This window comes from Leucopleurus acutus (assembly GCF_964270905.1).
Source record: "Leucopleurus acutus genome assembly, chromosome: 2".
Lineage (NCBI taxonomy): Eukaryota > Metazoa > Chordata > Mammalia > Artiodactyla > Delphinidae > Leucopleurus > Leucopleurus acutus.
The window spans coordinates 43,902,233-43,924,899 of NC_139143.1; the positions used below are offsets into that span (position 1 = coordinate 43,902,233).

The following is a 22,667-nucleotide window of genomic DNA, read 5'->3' on the forward strand; positions in this document are numbered from 1 at the left end:
AATGCAGAAGTGTAAGGCTGGGAGTCAACAGAGATTTAACCAGCACAGCACTTGAATGATCACATCACAGTACACTTATTAATCAAGGCAAACAGGGGGGTGATGAGCCCTGAAATTGGGTGCTACAGCATCAGAGTATTTACAGAGTCCTTAAGGGGGTCATTTATTCTAGTCCAATGCCCCATTCTATACTTGAGAAAGCTAAAGTCCAGAGAGACAAACTGAACTGATCTAAGCCAAAATGAAATGACTTTTCATGTTACTACAGTTTTATATAATTTAGGAGATTCCAGTGCATTCTGATTCTAAATTCAAACCAACTGTATAAAGAGACAGAGGCTCAGTTACAACATATGGTATGGAATATGCACTCTCATTGTGAGGGCAGTAGGTTTTTTAGAAGATTTCATTCGATGGTTGCCCATCTTCTCATTGGAATGAAGTGAATGGTTAAGCAGGACCTGGCCCTGCAGAGTGCAGAAAGGAGACTATTCTTCTCCATCCAACCCATGTCAGGTGGTGTGACCACTGGAGAGGAGCTGGAAAGAGATGAGAAGAGATGTATGAATCTTGTTTGTCACGCCAGAGTGTGATAGGTGATTGGGAAATCTGTTGGATTGGGAAATCTGTTGGGCTCAAGCTTTCCTTATTGCCAGAAAGGTGGATATAAATTGGTGGTGCCAATAAAGATAAAAATATAAAATAAAAAATCCATCAATAGGGGCTTCCCTGGTGGTGCAGTGGTTGAGAGTCGGCCTGCCGATGCAGGGGATGCGGGTTCGTGCCCCGGTCCAGTAAGATCGCACATGCCGCAGAGCGGCTGGGCCCGTGAGCCATGGCCGCTGAGCCTGCGCGTCCGGAGCCTGTGCTCCGCAACAGGAGAGGCCATAACAGTGCGAGGCCCGTCTACTGCAAAAAAAAAAAAAAAAAATCCATCAGTCTAACAACTGTGTACTAAGTGAACAATAAAAGGAAGAATTGTGTAGGGGAACTGTTTGTTGTGTCATCTTGGGTGTGTACTTTAGATGGAAAACCATGAACTGAAGATGTCTCAGTTCTAGTCACTGTCCTGCAGTGTATCAGTTCTATGACTTTTCGCAAGACTCTCTCTCTCTCTCTCTCTCTCTCTCTGTGTCTCTGTTCAATTTTGCCATCAATAAAACGAGAGGGTGTTAGTCTACCAGATTTTTAAAAACAAATAGATTTATGCTGTTGATTGTCTTAGCCAGTTTACCACTGAGGAAAAGTTATTTTCACACAATTAACAGCACTTTGGTTCTCTTTCCCTAGTATGTCAGCCACCTCCAAAAGTCCCACATGGTAAACACACCCCAAGCCACAGGGACAACTTTTCTTCTGGGCAGGAAGTGTTCTACAGCTGTGAGCCTGGCTATGATCTCAGAGGGGCTGCTTCTCTGCATTGTACGCCCCAGGGAGACTGGAGCCCGTCAGCCCCCAAATGTGCAGGTGCCTATACTGTCATCTTGTATGTGGATCAGTCTCGTTGTCCCTCACAGGAACATCTCACTCCTGTGTGTGTGTGTTTTTTTCCTAGTGAAATCATGTGCTGACTTCCTGGACCAGTTACCTAATGGACATGTACTCTTTCCACTTAATTTTCAGCTTGGAGCAAAAGTATCCTTCGTTTGTGATGAGGGGTGAGTGTGAGTTTGCCTGGCCTACCGAGCACTGAAACTGAGGTCCATTCAAAAAGGCAAGGTTTAGTGTGATTTTTAAAACAGGAAATACTCAGGGATGTTAAATTTGGGGAGTGTATATGGGAAGTTAAGAGTAAGGAACAGGTGTAACTAATAACATAACATATGAAGGAAAAACTGAAACGTATATTAGCTGGCATGCTTAAACACAAATACAACTACTGTTTAAGAGTATACATAGGTGACACATTAAGTGAAAAAATCATATTTTCCAAGCATAAAAGAAAAAGAGTAATTTGGAGAGTTCCAGAAAAAGTTTGATATGTGACAAAAATCTTATTAAAAATAAGATCATTTAAGAATTATTTCAGAAAATTTTTTAACCATCCAAAGTGAATTTTGTAATAAGAGAGAAAGTATAAGAATAAGCATTTTTAATCCAGTCATATATCACCTGGTTGATAAGAGGCCAAGGGCTCTGAAATGGTATTATGGTGGCTGATATTAAAGTTTTAAGTAAGGTCATTCACTTGACCTTACACAGCATGCACATCTCTACATGGGAAGTATCAAGCATGGGCAACAAAGTACCTGATCTCAAAATGTTCCAAAGAATCCTTGACAGGCACCAAATAACATTTAGGAGAATTTTGTACAAGAGTCATTTCCAATCTCCTTTCGTTTTCCCCCCAGAACATTCACGCTTACTCTTCCGTAGCCCAGCGTGCTGTTGTGAGCCTTCTGCATAACCACCACAAATATAGAGACAAAAGAACAATCTTTGTTCTCTTTCCAGCTATTCTCTGCTTGTCCAGTGCAAACTGGGAGCTGTTTTACTAGCTGTTCCAGTGTCATCACTTGGAGGATGTTTTATTCCAATAATGACTATGAGTAGATTTATCAGCTTTACCGTGGGATGCACAGTGAGAGACTGATTTCTCTGAGCCTAGGTCCAGGATGACGGCGATGGCAGCTATGCTACAACTGCCTTCTTCAACTTAGGCTGGGACTGTATTATGTGACCACGTGACTGTGCTTTGCTGTTCTCCCTCACTGGAAGCTGTGACTTTTCCAGATTGATGTGGCCTCTGAACCTCTGCCACCTGCTGGTTTCAGATCCTCAAAATGCTGAGATTTTTGCAAATGGAATGGCATTTTGGCTTAAGCAGCTCACATATTCACTACCATTTTCTTCCTTAGATTCCAGTTAAAAGGCAATTCTGCTAGTTACTGTGTCTTGGTTGGAATGGAAAGCCTTTGGAACAGCAGCATTCCTGTGTGTGAACGTGAGTAGAAGGGATAACACTTCAGGCCAATCTCTCCCTTTAATCTATTTGGTAATTTGACCCATGGCCTCCCCAGCCGTGGTTCTTCTATTTTCTAATCTGAATTATTGGTAAATAGTTGCTTATTTGAATAGTATTTTATTGTGGATCAATTTGTTGTGATGCACTTTCTTGTGCATCATGTGTTTTGAGAACTATCTGATCAATCTCTGTCATTTAGAATTCTCTGTTTAACGTGATAAATCCTGCTGTAGTTTCTCTCTGAATCAGGAGAGATTAGCTAACGTGAAGCTTTGACAAATTTCTTTCTTTCTTTTTTCCTTCCTTCCTTCTTCCTTTTTCCTTTTTATGCCATCAAGGTGAAGTCACTCTACAATATTCCTGTCTATTTGCTAATATACAAATATGAAACATTCATTCATTCAATTATTTATTGAGCACATACTGTGTGCTTGATGTTCTTCCAGGCACCGGTGTTATAGCAGTGAACAAGATAAGCAAATTCCCTGTCCCATGTTATTTATACTCAAGTGGGAAGATGTACAAGAAAGAAAATAAATTAAATCTTATGGAGATGATAGGTCAGAGCAATGCAGAAATGAGGGGAAAGTGGGGAACAGCATTACACAGGGTGAGCAGTTTAATACTCCTTAAACTCTCAAAATTTGCATCTAAATAAATTATGCAAAGATTCAGAAATAATAAGATGATTAAAAAATGAGTCTCCTATATGCAATGCCACCACTGATTTCCCCTAGTCTACCCATTTGTATTTTCCCCAATAGAAGATAGGACTTTGCCACATCACTTGATCCTAAAGATTGGAAAATATATAAATTTTAAACTAATCCAAATTTTACTAAAAGGTTTATGTTGCAAGAAATCTGCTCAGTTATCCTATGACACATTTTATAGTAAAACTTTATTAAAAAACATAACTTCTGTATAGATCCTGTCATCCAAGAAACCCAACTTTCACTGAAGTAACATGACAAATGGCTGTCCACTGGCCTGGGTTAGAGCTCAGTTACTGATTGTACTATTCCTCTTACTTTTCATGACTGTTTCTAATTTAAGTAGCTTCTTCCAAATCCCAAGCCTAATAAGAAACACTAAATAGAAATAAGGAAAGGACTGTTTCAACAGACAAGCAGATACCAGAAAGAAGTAACAATTTGAATCCTGATGGAAAGTAAAGAAATAATAATAAGCAATCCCATGCATCAAAAAAAAAAAATAACAAAACAGTATGGATCATTTAGAGTTTTTACAATGAACCATGTATGTTTCAATTCATTGTGACAGCACTACTGTCATAATCGGTTGATGGTTACTATGGGTAAGTTATTAAGGAAAGGTTTCATATGATTAGGTGATTAGTACATATGGAATACATTGTAGAAATATTTCCTAAGAATGTAAGTTCCCTGGAGAACAGAGACTTTATCTGTGCTCTTCACCATTTCACCCAGCCGACCCTGACGAGTGGCTGACACAGAATAAGTGCCCAATGTGTTGATTAAATGAATGAGTTACTCTCCAATAGATTCTCTTTCTTCTTTAAAAGTTTTGGTACGTAATTAAAGGTGTAAAGTTTCTATCATCCAGAAAACTTAAAAGTCTGGAAGATTCAGGATAGGCAAATGCTTTTGTACTTTTTCAATTAAAAAAAAATGGGATTGAAATCTCACTTCACTTAGTCCATTCAGTGTTTTTAGGTAGTACCAACTATAACACCCGATGACTATAGATTACCTGTGGTGAAAACTCATGAATGACACTTAGAGCTTTTGCCTTCTTTCCAGAAATCTTGTGTCCAAATCCTCCTGATATCCTTAATGGGAGACACACAGGCAAACCTCTGGAAGTCTTTCCTTTTGGAAAAGAAGTCACTTACACATGTGACCCGCACCCAGAGAGAGGGATGATCTTCAGCCTCACTGGGGAGAACACCATCCGCTGTACCAGTGACAGTCAAGGGAACGGAATTTGGAGCAGCCCTGCCCCTCGCTGTGGACCTCCAGGTTACTGCGCGCTACCCCACATTCCAAATGGATTCAGAATATCTAAACCAGACTCTCCAAGTTTCCGTAATTACAATGTGGTGTTTATTTGTGCACTCGATACACTTAAATGCCAAAACAATAATAAATGGTTTTAAGATACATCAACATGTAAGATTGTGATGATCTTTGCTTCTAGAGGGCTGGTGAAAAGAGATGCAGGAAATGGGTGGCGGTTCTAGTTCTAATTAGAATTAGAAGGAAAATGTTTTCAAAGCATAGGAACTAAAAGCAAATACCTATGAACCTTAACTAGCATAAGTTGTACCATCTTCACAGGTTTTGGAGAGAAGCACAGACCAGCAGAGAACAAAGCCTGGCAAAATCGCTTTTAATTAGCTATTTGTCCAGAGACCACTGTGTGTTCTCTCTGAAAACTGGGCTGCATTGTAAACAAAACACAAAGATTCTTTTAGCCAGTATGGGCTAAGTTCTAAGTTAAGATAAGGCTTACTTGCTCCTTAGCCCCGCACTAATTTCAGCTGTTGAAGTTTTCCCTCTTTGGTGGAAAGAAAAAGCAAAGCAATGTGAACTCAAGGGGAAAATGCAAAATAGAGTGTTTATTTCTAAGGTCTGGAGAAGGTATCCTAAGGTAACCAATACCACTATGACACCCACACTCAGGAAGTGAAGAAGGAAGGGGAAAGTAAATTGTCGAAGTGACCCTAGTCCCGGCATAACATACTGACTGCTGAGGAAGTCTGAAATAAAAGAGCAGTTCTGAAAGGAAAGGGACCAAGAATGGATATTCAGAAGTCGTTTTTGCCCTCACTCTCCTTCTGTAACACCATGGCTTCAGCTTGGGGTGTCCCTATGAGCCTGTTTACAAACACAGACACCTAGTTCAGATTCACTGAATCGGCAGTGAAAGGCAATCTTCCCCTAAGTTCTATGACTTTTTTCACCAGTACCCTATGCTGAGATGGCAGTCCTAGTTTTATCAGCTAGATTTTTTAGACTGGAGACCTGCCAGACCATCTTCATGTGTGATTTGGCCTTGGGTAGTAGATTTTAGTCATAAGGGGGACTCCTTGAACTAGAAGCTAGTATAGCTAATATTCAAGCTCTAAAATGAAAAGAAACAGGCAATATAGATGGATGTATTTCCTGTGAAGCCACCTTGAAAATAAGCCAAATTTTCATATTGAGAAAAATCACTTAATTATATGTTAAAGAAATGAGAAATTGGTTTGCAAGTCTTCATACAGAGAATTATCTGGGTGCAGAATTGGCTCTAGCATAGCTTTTACTCTTTGAAAAAATAATTGAAAGGGAGGTGGAGGACAGCTGGAATAGAAACTAAAAGAGAAGTTAGTGTCAAAACCAAGTGGAAACGATTTCTATTTTTCCAAACATATACACTTTTTTGATTTCATACTACTTGAATCCAAAGTGAGTTTTCACTTCTCAAACCTAGAGCTTTAGGTGTAGGGGCTTGGAGCTAAAGCTAGAATTTGATTCAACATATACTTCACACAATGTTTCTGTTTTTGTTTTGCTGTTGTTTTTATTTTGAAGAGATGCTGTTTATTTCCTTGTTGTGTTGAAATGGCCAGCTTAGGAATCAGACCTAGAAAGTTGGTGGCTGCTTCCTAGTTTCAAAAAACATCTTGAGTCGTCCATTCTTGCTTGTAAGCATGGGGTTTGATACACTGAAGTACAAAGAAACCAGACCAGGTGTAACCTGAGCAGAAACACTCCTCTGTCTCCCTAAAAATGTGAAAAATTGAATTGGAGCTGTCTTTTACAGTAAATGATATGAGTCAAATGCCCAGATAGCAAAATAGCCTTCCGGATAGTATATTTTCTAATGGGCACATGCTAATGGAACTTTCCCTTCAAAGATTACAAGGAAATTATCTTTCCACAACTAAAAGTTTCTTTTGTTCTGATATCAAATCGAACAAGAAAGAGAAAAGGAAGAATGGCATTGGGTATCTTTGTGTTAACTCTGATGTTCTTGATTTTTTGGTCTCTAGGTCACTGTAACACCCCAGATCACTTTCAATTTGCCAAGTTGAAACTCCAGACCAATGAATCTGAGTTTCCCATTGGGACATCTTTAAAGTATGAATGCCGCCCTGGGTACCACAGGAAGTCATTCTCTATCACGTGTCTACAAAACCTCACGTGGTCAAGTGCCAAAGATGTCTGTAAACGTGAGTAAGCCCTGCATTGGAGCGTTCCTAGGTTTGTCAAAGTATCTCTAGGATCTTATTTAATTTCTCCAAATTTTAGAGATGAGGAAACTTTGTCAAACATGTTCACATAGGTGGAGGTCAGAGTTGGTCTTGTAGGTCACCCCTAATTATTGGTTGAAATGCTTGTCTCCTGAGAATGTTTCAAGGAATATTTGCAGGAGAACTCCATTTTTTTTATGGGGTAGTGAATAATGAATTACTCCAGATCAGGAAAAAAAATCTGTAAGGAGACATAAACTGTTTGAATAACGAGGTAATAAAAACTTTTATACTGGTGGGATATAAGGCCACAAATGACCTTTATATTTAGATAAGAGATTTGAGGCACAGATAGGAGAGATTTAGAGGGGAGGTCTCTTTGAAAGTGGTGCTTAGTGGGTGGCTGATACCGAGGCAGTCTGGTGAGGTTCCTCAAGGTGAAAAAATCTGTAGAACCATCAGAATTGCATATGCTCTTCAGAAAGCTACAGTCAGGTGGGGACTAACTTGTTATACACTAACAAAAGTTCAAATTACTCTTCCTGGCTCCAAAATTCTCTTTCTTTCCCAAGGTAAATCATGTAATACTCCTCCAGATCCTGTGAATGGTGTGGTGCACATAGATACAGACACCCAGTTCGGATCCAGAATCATTTTTTCTTGTAATAGAGGGTGAGTGGGCAGGACCATCTCTTGGTTCAAGAGTTCCAGGACAGTGATACTACCTTCTGGTCATATCTTGGAAAAGAGGACTAGGCTATTACCATCTGTTCTCAAGAAGCTTGAACATGGGTGTTTAACTCCTAATTGAAATGGACAAAGGTATGATAAGATTTGAGGGGAAATCTGTCTCCTTGCTGGAAACCAGGGCAGTACATACAAGAAAAGTGAGGTATTCACCAGGTAGAAAGGAAGAAAATGGGGGGAGGGCATAGTCAAACCCTACAAACAGCACTTGCCCAGAGCAGACATTGCTGAAAGAAGGGGAAGGCCATGGAGCCACTGTGTAGAAAGCAGATCCTATAAGGTAACTGCACTCTTCGTTTGCTAGGGCTGCCATAACAAAGTAGGACAAACTGGGTATCTCAGAACAGCAACAAAATTTTATTCTCTCAAGGTTCTGGAAGTTAGAGGTCCAAAATCAAGGTGCCAGCAGGACATGTTCCCTCCAGAGCCTCTGAGGGAGGATCCCTCCTTGCCTCTTCCAGATTATGGTGACCTCAGGGCTTCCTTGGCGTGTGGCGCATCACTCCCGTTTTTGCCTCTGTCTTCCCATTGCCATCTTCATTCTGTGTCTGTGTCTTCACATGGCACTCTCCTCTCTGTGTGGGTCTATGTCCAAAGTGCTCTCTTTTTGTAAGGACTCCAGTCATATTGGATTAGGGCCCACTCTAATAACCTCATCTTAACATGATTATATCTGCAAAGGCCCTATTTCCTAAAAAGGTCACATTCATGGGGATTGGGGGCTAGGGCTTCGACATACTTTTGGGGGTGCGCTGCTCAACCCATAACAGAGTCCCCTGTGAAAATGTCAGACATAAAGTGTTTACTGGGCGGCAGTCCCACCCACAAGGGTGCTTACCCTTGCTCAGTCTCAACCCCACTCCCAGTGGGAGCAGCTGAACCAGTCAGAGAATATGGGCTAAATTTGCACTGCCATGATAAACACTGAAAAGGAACTTGTGGCCTTCAGCATATTTGCTAACCAAGGCCTTACAGATCATAGTACCTATAATCTGACAAAGTGAAATTAGAGTAAATCTAAACACTTCTGTCTTTCTCTGAGCATTTTTAAGTACAATCTATAAATTCTCTGTCTGTACCCTCTTTATAATGTATTACGGAATAAGAGTGAACCTCTCAATGGCATAAAATAGAAAACCGTTGAGCTTATGATATGTTACAGGAAATTAATGTAAAAAGAGCAATCTGAAAAATCAGAAGAATTGTCCTCTTACAAAATAGAGTTACTTCTAAGAAATAAGAGAAACTTTTAGAAAAATCTCCTGTTTACGTTTCTAACAAGATTCAGTTGCACGCTGTTTCTGTGAAACTAGTTAGGAAATAGAGAATGTTTGCATATGAATGAAAAACACAATTGTCAAACTAAAGAAAAATTCTGTGATAAACACACTGAATATTGTAGAAAATTAAAGCAGAGGGTAAGAAGATAAATTAATCAACTTCTCCCAGAATTAAGTGGAAAAGGATGAAGAAGCAGAGAAAAGAGAAGATATGTCTAAAAGAGTACTGGGATTCAAATTACATGTAACAAAAATTCCAGAAGGGAAAACAATAAGCCCATATTTATCCATCAATAGGGAATTATCTGTATTTCAGGGATCATGAAAAAAACCTCAAGAATGCAGAAAGGAAATTAATAAACTATAATAGCTGCAAAAGAAATTAATTTGTATTGATATCACATTGATCCTTCACATCACTAAATTGCAGAAGATGGAGTTTCTAATGAGCTAAGCTAGTATTCACATCTAGAGGCTACAGATGTACAGTAAAGGATAAGCAAGGACCTAAAAATCACACCTGTGTACTTTACAAGAAGCATAGTTCCTGGGAGAAGGAAAAAGATAAACTCAGACAATCCATAAGTATTTTCTGAAAGGATAATGATAAATGCTGGTGAGGTAGAAAATTGCCAAAAGTCAAACAAAAGAAAAACAAATTTTTGAAAAAGTTCAAATATTTTCAACAAAGTTATAAAACTTAATACAATGACAGAACTAGTTGTTAAAAAGTGAAATTTGACAATGTAATCCTAATCCAATAACAATTTCTGAAGTCATAAAATATATCCATAGAACTAGCAAATAGAAGAAAGCAAAAAAAAAAAAAAACATAGTCTAGACTTTTATTACATAGGAGATGGGTAGACTGTATATATTTTGACACCAAAATTGAGAAAATAGGGTTGAATACCTGTGTTGTGTATGTACTGGGTTGGCCAAAAAGTTCGCTTAGGTTTTTCCAGAGGATGTAGCGGAAAAACCTGAACGAACTGTTTGGCCAACCCAATATATAACACATGAAATGAAATTTCAAAGGAACAAAAATCGGTTATTTAGCTTCCAAATTATTAGAGCAACTAAAAGAGGTTCACCTATCTGGTTCATGTAGCAAATGAGAGGGAAGAAAAAGGAATAGCAATATCCATCTCATTCACCAGAAATAAGCCCTTATATTTGGGGCAGATCGGCTGTATTCACTGCTATGTGCTTACTACTGAACATTATGAAGGAACATTATGAAGTGATGACAAAAGCAAGATCAACCATACCATTTAGTTCAGTAAATTTGAATGGTTTAATATCCCTGTTGAAAACCAAAAGTTTCCAAATAGGATCAAAAGCATCACAAATCTTGTTGTATTTACAAGAAACATGCCTAAACTAAAATGACATAGCAGTGTTAGTATACAATATGTATATTTATGTATATCAGGAAAATGCAAAACGAAACTTAAGTAACAATAATAATATAAGAAAAAACAGATTTTAAGAAGAAAATTGTCAGGCCGGTCTACAAAAGTATTGTTTTATTTAGGTACTGGGTACAATCCAAAATGAAACCAAGAAATGAAGAAGCAGAGCGAGCCATGAGGAGTTAGAGAGGAAATATTCCTTTCAACAGTGAGAGGATAGAAAAAGAGAAATAAGAAAAGTCAGATAAAAGAGGTGGAGTTTAGGCTAGTCCTTGAACTTCTTTCAGACTGTAGCCTTTCAGATTTGCCATGCATGTATGCATGCTGAGGAAATTGATGGGATGTGTACAGCGTGCCTATTTTTCATTTTTGGTTTCAGGTATCAACTCATTGGTCACTCAGCTGCTGAATGTATTATCTCAGGCAATACTGTCTTTTGGGATTCAGAGCCACCAATTTGTGAACGTGAGTTGAAATCTCTAGCCCCATTTATTCCATGCTCAATCCTACAGTTGGCCCCTAGAATTACAGAGGATAAATTTCATCCCTTTTGGCGATAGTATCCTTCTGATATTTGAAGAAAACACTCCTACCCTTAAAGGTGCTCACAATGTTCCAAGCTTCTAGTTCCTCCTGATTTTTCCTTATCCTAGGGTATAATTTATTTTAAATAATAGTTTGGAAGTCATTTAGAAGAGCACCCAAATTCTTCTTTTGTTGGTTGAACACCTTCCAGGTTGAAGATTGTTCTCTTTAGTGAAGTAAATGAATACAAGGTTAGTGAAAGTGCCTTCCTTCCTGTCTGTCAACTCTTAATCCCAGGTCATCTGTTCAAGCGGTGGGCCCTCCCTGCTCTCTTATTCTTTGTCTGGACAGTGACATGCCATCTTTCCCATGAGTTGTTTGGAGTATGAACTTTCTACACTTCAGGGCACATAGAGAAAGGAGCAGTTGCAAATTAACAAAGAACATAAAGATATAACCCTGGGTTTGGTGATAATATAAAAAAATCAGCTCGGTGCTTTGTGACCAGCTAGAGGGGTGGGATAGGGAGGGAGGGAGGGAGATGCAATAGGGAGGGGATATGGGGATATATGTATACGTATAGCTGATTCACTTTGTTATACAGCAGCAACTAACACAACAATGTAAAGCAATTATACTCCAATAAAGATGTTAAAAAAAAAAAGAAATCAACACTCTCCAACTCAACTGATAGTAGGATAAGTGGTAATGAATTTTCTAACAGGCCAGTGCACAGTATGTATCAAAAACCTTAACTGTATGCAAGCCTTTAATCCAGTAATTCTACAGTTCATGACTTTAAAAAATCACCGTGGGTTTCTGCGAGGATTGATGTACAGATGTTACCTATATTATTATTTTATGATAGTGAAAAATTCAAAAGAATCTAAATATTGTGCATATTTCCAAACAATGTTCTGGAAATAATCTACAAAATAATAATCTTATAAAGGTACATGGGATGTGTTCTAATAAAACAAGTTTAAAATATGCCGGAATGCATTTGACAAGAGAGAGAACACTTTCAAATGGAATCAGTTAGTATGTTTGTACTCTGAAATATTACTTAGATGACAAAGATATTTTAGAAAAAAAAATGTGTGTTTGTGTATTAATGATTGCACATTAAATAGTTAATAGTGATTCCTTCTAGATAATGGGCTTAAAGGTGATTTTTATTTATATTTTATAAATTTTCTACAATAAATATGCATCTTCTTAAATATTTTCTTAAGCAAAATTAAATAAATAAGTGTCTACTTTGATATTCATGCCAAAAATGATAGAAATATTTTATGTGCTCAGGAATGATTTAAAGTGCCTAGAAATTATCTGTTACTTGAATATTAGATTAAATTTGTCGATAAGATTATCTGTGCTTCATACCTTTTTAGCGGTAGTGTTTTTGATATATTTTTTCCCACTTCTTCTATATGCTACCTTTTCTTGAGTCAATATTGGCAAAATATATTTTCGTTTCTAACATCCTCATTTTCAAGATTATTAGCATAGAGTAGATACACATTCATTTATTTTTTTACTTCTGAATCTGTGATTGTTATGTTTGTCGTGTGTAATATTGTGTATTTGTGTTTATTTTTTATTAGTTGTACCAGAGCTTTTGGTTTTTATTTATTTGATAGACTATATTGTATGCTATACCATATTAATAACCAATACAATAAATCCAAATGCCCTCTACAGAGAAAGAATTGAATTAAAAATTGTTAAATAACATATAAATTCTCACTTATAAGGAGAAGTATGTGGACTATAATAATATATGGATACATTTATTGAAATAGCATTAATTGAGAAGAGCAGAGGTCATAATATTGTGGCTATCTAATCTGCGATTGTGTAAAAACATGTCTGTACATTAGCAAATATTAGACAAGAGCAGAAGTGTTCTGAATAGTGACATTTTGATCATTTTTTAAACTGGTTACCCAAATTCATAATTGGATATAAGTTTAAGAAACTGAGGTTTTAACTTGCTGTCCCTTTTCCCAGGCATTCCTTGTGGGCCACCCCCGGCCATCGCCAATGGAGATTTCATTAGCACCGACAGAGAATACTTTCAATACGGAACAGTGGTGACCTATCGCTGCAATCTTGGAGAGAGAAGGCAGAAGCTGTTTGACCTCGTGGGTGAGCCGTCAATATATTGCACCAGTGAAGACAATCAAGTTGGCATCTGGAGTGGCCCTCCCCCTCAGTGCATTGCACCTAATAAATGCACACCTCCAGTCATTGAAAATGGAATAAGGATGTCTGAGAACAAAAGCTTATTTTCTTTACGTGAAAGCGTGAGGTTTAGGTGTCAGCCCGGCTTTGCCATGAAAGGACACTCCACTGTTGAATGCCAGGCCCAAAACAAGTGGGGGCCGGAGTTGCCCAGCTGCTCCAGGGGTGAGTCTGACTGAGGCTTTGAAGGGGCCTACAAATGACGTGAGTTGTAGGAGGATAGGGAGGTTAGTGTCGGTTCTTGGGGGAGGATGTGTGGTGAGCAGTGAGTAAATTTGGGGCAAGGAAGCACAAAATTAAGAAAATATGTGTTTGCACTTGTGTGTAAGTGCCTTCATTTTGAGAAGCAAGAGTTTAATTATTTAAGGAAGGAGACATTTGGGACTCTCATATTGAGGAATTCTCAAGGCAAAGTACCAGCTCCAATATCTCTCAGTTGTATTCAAGAATGATGTGGACTTTCTGGTTCAGCTGTATAATAATCTTGTTTACTCTTTGCAACACTCCTTTGAAATAGTGCTATCCTTATATCCATAGGACAGTGAAGTTAGCTTGGTCTTTCAGAGGTTAAATACGTTGTCTAAATTATGTGCTACTACGTGGCATATCCAGGAATAGAATGCAGTGTGTCAGCCCCTAAAGTTGAATGCTCTGGTTCTTGACAGAACTTTGCTTTATAGAATTCTACTTTTATCAGCATCTATCACAGAAAGAAACTGGCTTATGAAGAAAGATATCATAGCCTCAGAATAGTGGCAAAGACTTTAGAGTTTGTTTTGGTCCACCTCCTACATTTTATCATTAGAAATCTGAAATTGAAAGTGCAAGTAACTTGCTCAAAGCCAAACAGATTTTTCATTCATCTTTAATTAGGTACAGGTTAAGTTGAAGTTCAAATGAGTTCTAATGCCCTTAGCACATACCAAAAGGACTGTGAATGGAGGCAGCCACACCTTGAGTTGAATATTCTCTAAGAAATGTGTCCTGTCGTTACAAGGACTGGCTTATTTAGGGGATTTTGTTCTCAATGGCTGGTCTTGTCTTCTTATGCCACAATAGCTGGCATAAGAAGGACTGTAGAAGTGGATTGGTAAATATTGTGGTTGATACTAGGGACAGAGAGGGAGCTTACAGTTTTTCCACCAACCCATATCAGCCTTGTACAACCAATGAGAGGGCAGCTGGGAGGACAAACAGATACAGTATGGGTAATTACTACACTTTGATCATAGAAGTGTGAAAAAAAGAGATAAGGGGAAATCTGTTACAGGTTCAGGCTCAGGTAACCTTCTCATTACCTGAAAGATGAGGCTGTAAATTGTATTGCCTTTCTAGCAAATATGTGAGTTGGGTGGCCCACCAGTACTAGTGACTCTATACTAGAGAGCCAGCAGTGGAAGAAGAGACAGCATGCCTGGTGGACTAATGAATGTATTTTAGAACTTGTGCTGGGAAGGACTGGGTTCTAATTCTCTACCTTGTACTAGCTGTGAGGTTTTTGGCTACTTCTCTTCCCTATCCAGAACTTCCACATTAGTAAAACAAGGGGATTGGAGTATCATTTGACTTCCTTTGTTATACCTGTACCCCTTGGAAGGGTTAGAATTTAGCAAAAGGTATTTCCCTATAATTGACAGGTACTTTACTGTTCTTTACCCAGTATGTCAGCCACCTCCAGAAGTCCTGCATGGTAAACACACTCCAAGCCACAAGAACAACTTTTCTTCTGGGCAGGAAGTGTTCTACAGCTGTGAGCCTGGCTATGATCTCAGTGGGGCTGCTTCTCTGCACTGTACGCCCCAGGGAGACTGGAGCCCGGAAGCTCCCAGATGTGCAGGTGCCTATACTCTCTTCTTGTGTGCAGATCAATCTCTTTGTCCCTTACATGGCAGTCTTACTCTTGTTTTTTTTTTTTTTTTTTCCTAGTGAAATCATGTGCTGACTTCCTGGACCAACTTCCTAATGGACATGTGCTCTTTCCACTTAATTTCCACCTTGGGGCAAAAGTGTCCTTCATTTGTGATGAGGGGTGAGTGTGAACTGGAAAAGAGACCAGGGCCACACTGCCAGATGCTGATATGCTGATGCCCTGGGCAATGGGTTTTATCCAAACAGGAGGCTGACTAATGGAGAAAAAGTACTAAAAGAGGCTAATATCTCAAACAGTGATTGGGAAGTATGGTAAGAACCAGATGCACCATGAATAGATGCTTAAAAAGGAAAAGTGGTAAATATACTGAACAGTAGAAACATAACAACAGAACTTGAATATTTAGGTGGAACATTAAGTGTTTGGATAAAAGGGATAAATAGTAATTTGTAGGCATGAAGAGATACATATTCCAGAGGTTAAGTTCGATATATATATATGTATATATATATATATACTCATATATATGTGTATATATATATATATATACTCATATATATGAGTATATATATATATATATACACATATATATGAAAGAAAGTTATTTATAAGACAGATGACAGGCAAGGATTGTGTCAGGAAATTTTTTAACCAATCATTAGTGGCATTTGGAATAGGAACAAAAGAGTAAGCAGAAGTATTTTTAATCTGTAATAATTACATATCATCTAATTAGTATTAGGCTGTGTTGAAAGAGCATGAAGACTGCTGTTCATATTTCAAGTAACATCATTAACTCTTTGTGTGAATCTAAATGATCTTGATATTATGTTCCAACACCATTGGCAGGTAAAAAGCATGGACAATAGAGCAGTTGTTCTCAGTATATTCCAAGGACTCTTGACAAGCATCAATTACCAGTCACCCAATAAAGACCCAGAGGCAATTCAGGAGCCACTGGTCTGACAATAAACCAGATGTTTTAGGATGATTGTACTCCAAGGAATCCTGTCTCCTCACCGTTTCTTATTTTTCCTAGATAATTTGGCTTTACTCTTCAGTAATCCAGATATGTCAGAAGTCTCATTCAGGAACGTTCTAAATGTATTGGCAAAAGGAACAGTCTCTGATATCTTTCCTCATGTTCTCTGATTTGCTTAAATCAGGAGTTGTTTTCCTCCTGGATTACTGAAAGAGGAAAATGCCACACTTTGCATTAGAGGACAAAGTTTCTCCTAATGACAAACGGGGTCTTGTTAGAGAGCAGTCAGGGTAAGATGGTCTCCTGAAGGTCCAGGACTAGACTAAGGAAATGCCTGTCTATGTTTTTTGTACCTTCTTTAGTTAAGGCAAGTCTGATTACTGAGCTTTGACAGGTGTCATTGCTTTGTCCTCATTGGAAGCAGCAATTTTTTTTAATATTTTGGTTTCTGAGCCTCTATCAGCTGAGAAACAAAATGGGCTGAGCTTTTTCTTTCATTTGGGATTTAACTTAGGCATTAAATTGTGTTTTAGCAGAAGGGAAGTAGCTGAGATCTGTCAATGGATGGAAGAGAGAAATGGTGTGCTCATCCAGTCACTACTGCTTTTTGTTCCTTAGGTTCCAGTTAAAGGGAAGCTCAGCCAGTTACTGTATCTTGGTTGGAACGAAAAGCCTTTGGAATAACAGTGTTCCTATGTGTGAACGTAAGTAGAAAGAATATCTGTTCAGGTCTGCATCTTTCTCCTTGTTTTTTTCATTTTCTTGTTGCATTTTACCACATGAAATTATCTAATGTCTGTCCCTCTGTTTATTTTGTTTTTGATACAAATATTTATTGTTGAAATAGTTACAAAGAATGTTTTTTGGGGAAATAAACCTGAACATCATGGGCTTTGTGTGTCATTCTATAAATATTTATAAACGTACTATGTGCTATAAATGGGAAGAAATGCTTCACAGATGGGGAGAAATTTATGGCCTGAAGCTTTGTCAAATGTTCCCTTTTTCCTTCTCAAAAATGATAGTCACACTTCAGCTTTTTTTATCCTTTCTTCAATCATCAATCCATCATATACACATTCTTTCAACAGATTTTTTTTTGAGTAACTACTATGTGCCAACCAGTCTTCTAGATACTAGGAATATGCCTGTAAACAAGACAGACTAGGTCCCTGCTCCAATGTTGTTTATATTCTTGTGCAGGGAGAAAGGCAAAATATATATATATATATAAGAAGTAAACAAACAAACACATAAATAGACAATTTCAAATAATACTAAGTGTTATTAAGAAAAAAACAGGGTAATGCAAAAAATAGTTGTGTAAATGAGAAAAAGGAATTCCAGAAAAAAAATGTTTCCATTTAAAATAAAATGATTAAGGAAGAAAAAGAGAAAATAACATTTGAGCATTGATGAAAATTGATTACCAATGTGCAAAGATAGAGGAAGAACTTTTCATGCAGATGGAGCAGAAACTACAAAGGTCCAAGGCAGAAGTGTTCCTGGCATTTTCTTTGAAAAGCTGCTCCTGACATTTCTCAGAAGTCAACATGGCTGATGTTCAGTGAGCAAATACAGAAGTATACAAGAGCAATAAAAGAGAATAACTCTATACTCTGTAAGAATTTAGGTTTTCACTCTAAGCAAGATGAAAAGCCATTGGAGTATTATGAGTAGAAAAGTAACATGATCTAACTTTTTTTGTTTTTGCGGTACGCAGGCCTCTCGCTGTTGTGGCCTCTCCCGTTGCGGAGCACAGGCTCCGGACGCGCAGGCTCAGTGGCCATGGCTCACGGGCCCAGCTGCTCCGCGGCATGTGGGATCTTCCCGGACCAGGGCACGAACCCGTGTCCCCTGCATCGGCAGGCGGACTCTCAACACCTGCGCCACCAGGGAAGCCCCTCTAACTTACTTTTAATGATTTCACTCTGGCTACTCTAGAGAGAACTGAGTTGAAAGGATGTATCTTAGATTGAGATTCCCCAAAAAACAGTGCCAGAGACAAAGTTTGAGTTATAATGCTCTACTGGAGGGTATAGTCCCAGGGCAGCAAAGGTGAAGGAAAACATAAAAGGAGGTGGAGACGAAAGAAAAGCAGATAAATAAAAGAGACTGTGTTATTGAAGTGGCCATAAGCTTCACAAGAAAGACGGCTGGTTGTTTGGCCGTATAGGACATCTCCAGAGAGATTCTGTGGAACCAGAACTGACCATTAGAAGAGAAAGAACGAGCAACTTATCTGCTCGGTCTTTCCTGTCTCTCATCTTCTGTTTATTCCAAGGCTATTAAGTCCTTGGATTTCATGTTGTATTATTTCTCTCCCTGATCAGACTCTGGGGACACTAGAGCCCATGATCTGTTGCCTGGTACTCCACCTAAGCCAGGAAGTGATAGAAGGAGCCAGAGTGGACATGGATCCAGTCACTTTGGCTTCAATTTAGAACTACTGTGACCTCCACTGCAGTGGTACAGCAGAGGCTGTGCAGAAGCCCATCTCACCCTTGGGGGTGCTGACACAGCCAGTGTTGTCAGTAAATGAGGTAGCAGTGGTATCAGCACTCTCAATTGAGAAAGCAACTGAAGGCCCAAAAGATACCTGTAGCCAAGAAAATCTGAGGGTAGAGCTGAGGATACAAGCTAGGAGGCTATTGCAAAAATCTAACCAGAGATGTTGGCCCAGGATAACCCTGAGAGAAGTGATAAGCAGTATTTAAATTCTGGATATATTCTGAAGGTAGAAATGACAGGATTTGCTGATGGTTTAGATATAGAGTTTAAAATAGAGATTAAGTGAGATCACCCAGAGAGTGAATGGGGCCAGAGAATAGATGCATGGCCTGAACCTTGTAAATTCAACATTAAGATGTTGGAAAGATTAGAAGAAATCAGAAAAGGAGATTAAGAAGAAGCAGCCAGTGTGTTGAGAGAAAAATCAGAAGGATGAGGTATCTTGGAAGACAAGTGGAGAACTTTGTTTAAGGAGATGAGTCTCAGAAACTGCGTTATATTCTTCAGAGAGGTCAAATAATATGAGGACAGAAAATTATCATTGGGTTTAGCGACTTGGAGGTAATGAATGACCTCGATAAAAGCAGTTCAGTAGAGTTGTGGGGGCAAATGCCCGATTGGAATGAGTTCAAGGGATAATGAAGGGGAGGAAGGACAGACCATAGACAACATCTTAGAGGACTTCTAATGTAAAGGGGGTAGAGAAAAGGGACTACAGCTGCAAAGGGAAGTGGGATTAGGGAGCTTTTTCTTTTTTCATGACAGAAATGTAACCTGTTAAATAGAGAAACACTACTAATATATCCAATCTGTACATTTATTTCTTCACTAAATCACCAGGATGTTGCTTCATCTTCTGATTGTAATGACTGAAAGATATATATTTATTTTTTCAAATGAATACTTTGCTTTAATATTATTTGAATATATTGTACTGATTTATGTAGTGAAACCATAGTTACATCTTTCATGTTTGAAAGTCAGCTATTTGAAAATCTTAATGTAATTCAGAAACACGAAAGAAAGAAAGAAAGAAAGGAGGGAAGGAAGGAAGGAAGGAAGGAAGGAAGGAAGGAAGGAAGGAAGAAAAGAAAGAAAGAAAGAAAACTACTCCCATGAACTCAAGGATATACCTAAAATCACTTAATAGAGTGTAAACATTGGTTAAGCTATTCCACCCTTTGAATAGTTAGTTTATCCATAAGTCTTTCAAGCTGCAGTATCCTCTTCCTAAATACAGATCAGATCAGAAGGGGAAAGGAGCATCTCTAAATACATAACGCTCAAAAGAAGAAATGTGTGTTTCTTCAATGATAAAAACAAACTGTAAAACCTATAAGTATCTTAAAAGTCAAAACATTTTTGAGCCTTTGGAGCATGCACTGGAGTATGGAGATGTTTCATTTCACTGTGGCAGCATTTCTGTAACCATTCATTTTGTTTTTGAGAATAACAGCCTCAAGGTATCAAGAAAAGATCAAATCATGGATAGACAAATAGTAAATGTATATATTTGGAATATATTTGGAAAAAATTCTCTAGGATGAAGATGCTTGATGTTAAAAGATCTCACCTATTTTGTGCTTAAAATAGTACTTGCTGTATAGTAGGTGCTCAAAAAAAAGAAAAAAAACCTTGGTGAAATAATGGATAATTTCCTTGTTAAATGGATGTGGTTAAGAAGATTTTTGTTTATTTAAGCCTCAATTATCCAGAAGGCTTAACTCGCTGAAGAGTTCAGGATGCTTAAGTCCCTTTTAGACTTTTATAATAAAAATTGATTTTGATGTAACTTCATTTAGCTGCATCTCAGCAGTGTCCTAATATATTTGTATTGTAGTTTGTACTCTCCCTAAGAGTTTAATTGTTGTTGAACTGGCAACACAGTCACAGAATCCCACAATTGTGAAATCGACCCAGATGAAAATTTAAGCATTTTAATGTAACTTTTAGCTCTTTTAGAAATCTTTTGTCCAAATCTGCTGGCTATCCTTAATGGGAACCACACAGGAACTTCTCTGGGAAGCATTTCCTGTGGAAAAGAAATATCTTGTACATGTGACCCCCACCCAGATAGAGGGATGACTTTCAATCTCTTTAGGGAGAGCACCATCCACTACACAAGTGACAGTCAAGGGAATGAGGTTTGGAGCATCCCTGACCCTCACTGTGAACTTTCTGGTCCTGTTGGTCAGTGCCTACCCCTATATACCCTAAATGGGTTCAGAACACCTGGACCACATCCTTTATATTTCTATAATGAGATATGGTGTTTTCTTGTGAGTTTAACTTTGTCATAAGTGGAAGTGTCGAAATTACATGCCATAGCTAAAACAGGTATTTCCAGCAGTGCCAAGATGTTTAACTAGGTAAGATGCTAATCATTCTACTTGCTGATGGAGTGGTGAGGAGAGTGGGGCAAGAGAAGAATGGAAGCTGGGGTAGAGTGGGGGTGTGGCACCAACCCTGGAATACCGCATCATTGGCAGGGGAGCCCTAAGATAGAAGAGCAATCCAGTGAGAAAAGGCTACACATGATGAGAGGCATTTAACCTTTCCTTGATCTTCCTCACCCTCCAACTGGATAGTAGATATCAGAATCCAGTGAGATTTCTTTAAATGCAGTTGCCTAGGTCCCCAGCCAGGCTTATTGAATGGGCAAATAGAAGCAGTCGCCACCAAAGAGGAGATAGTTGAGTTCAGACTCTATTTCAAATTATGCAGCACACAGTATACCCTCTCATAAAGAAGACCTAGCTCCTTAGAGGAAACTACTGAATGCTTAGTCTGTTTTGTCCTTGTCCTTGAATATCTGCATCAGAATGAGAAGAGTGGTCTATTAGTATCCTAGGGCCGCCATAAACCATGAACTAGGTAGCTTAAAATAACAGAAATTAGTTCTCTCACAGATCTAGGGGCTGGAAGTCTGAAATCAAGGTGTTGTTAGGGCTGCACTCTCTCCTATGGCTCTAAAAGGAGGATCCTTCTTGCAGCTTCTGGTGGCTCCTAGCATTACTTGGCTTGTGGACACATCACTTAAATCCCTGCCTCTGTCTTCACATGGCCTTCTCTGCAATATCTCTGTGTCTCAAATCTCCACTTCCTCTCTCTTAAAAGCACAGGGAGCTCAGCTTGGTGCTCTGTGATGAGGTGGGATGAGGTGCTCTGTGATGCTCTAGATGGGTGGGATGGGGGTTGGGAGGGAGGTGCAAGAGGAAGGGGATATATGTATACATATAGCTGATTCATTTTGTTGTACATCAGAAACTAACACAACATTGTAAAGCAATTATCCTCCAATAAAAAAAAATAAAAGCGAAAAAATAAAAGGACATCAGCAGTCACTGGAGTTAGGGTTCACTCTGGTAATCCAGGATAATTTCTTCTCAAGATCATTACCTTAATTGTATCTGAAATGACCCTTATTCCAAATGAGTTCCCATTCTAATGTTTTAGATGGTTGTATCTTTGCAGGGGACATCATTCACCCACTACAAGTGGTGACTGCTATTTAGTACCAGAGAAGCAGCTTATGGTAGGCATCCTGAGATTGAGGTAGGGAGGAATAAGTGAAAAGAGACAGTAAATATGTCTTAATATACGTGAGTATGTTAATACCAGTAAATGAGGATGTAATGGTGAACTTAACTCTAGATAAAGGCACCCTGATAGAAGGCCTGGCATGTGAAACTATTGACTAAAACTCTTGCTCTGAACAGAAAGGCCAAAAAGGTGAATAGTCTTCCAAGCAGTAAAAATTTCCTGATGGGTAGATGCTACTGTAAAGCACCATCCTAAGGTAACTTCAGGGGTTACCTTAGGGGAAGAAACTCTTTTGCCATTATTATGTCTCTCTTTCTGTGATCCCATCTATCAGCTCAGTTGGAGAGAAAGAGGAGATAG

At 38.6% G+C, this 22,667-nt stretch overlaps 1 protein-coding gene across 1 annotated transcript in view; it reads left to right on the forward strand.

The window, feature by feature from the left end:
* The window catches only part of CR1 (complement C3b/C4b receptor 1 (Knops blood group)), a gene marked incomplete at both ends in the record, with an annotated part of 116,442 nt that overhangs the window by 45,432 nt on the left and 48,343 nt on the right, over positions 1-22,667 (forward strand). Inside the window, 12 exons of the mRNA XM_082858325.1 lie at positions 1,291-1,467; positions 1,556-1,658; positions 2,859-2,944; positions 4,750-4,968; positions 6,987-7,166; positions 7,760-7,859; positions 11,009-11,094; positions 13,168-13,566; positions 15,062-15,238; positions 15,328-15,430; positions 16,872-16,957; positions 20,727-20,956. Coding sequence (XP_082714451.1) covers positions 1,291-1,467; positions 1,556-1,658; positions 2,859-2,944; positions 4,750-4,968; positions 6,987-7,166; positions 7,760-7,859; positions 11,009-11,094; positions 13,168-13,566; positions 15,062-15,238; positions 15,328-15,430; positions 16,872-16,957; positions 20,727-20,956 — 1,946 coding nt within the window. The remainder of the gene's footprint in view (positions 1-1,290; positions 1,468-1,555; positions 1,659-2,858; positions 2,945-4,749; positions 4,969-6,986; positions 7,167-7,759; positions 7,860-11,008; positions 11,095-13,167; positions 13,567-15,061; positions 15,239-15,327; positions 15,431-16,871; positions 16,958-20,726; positions 20,957-22,667) is intronic.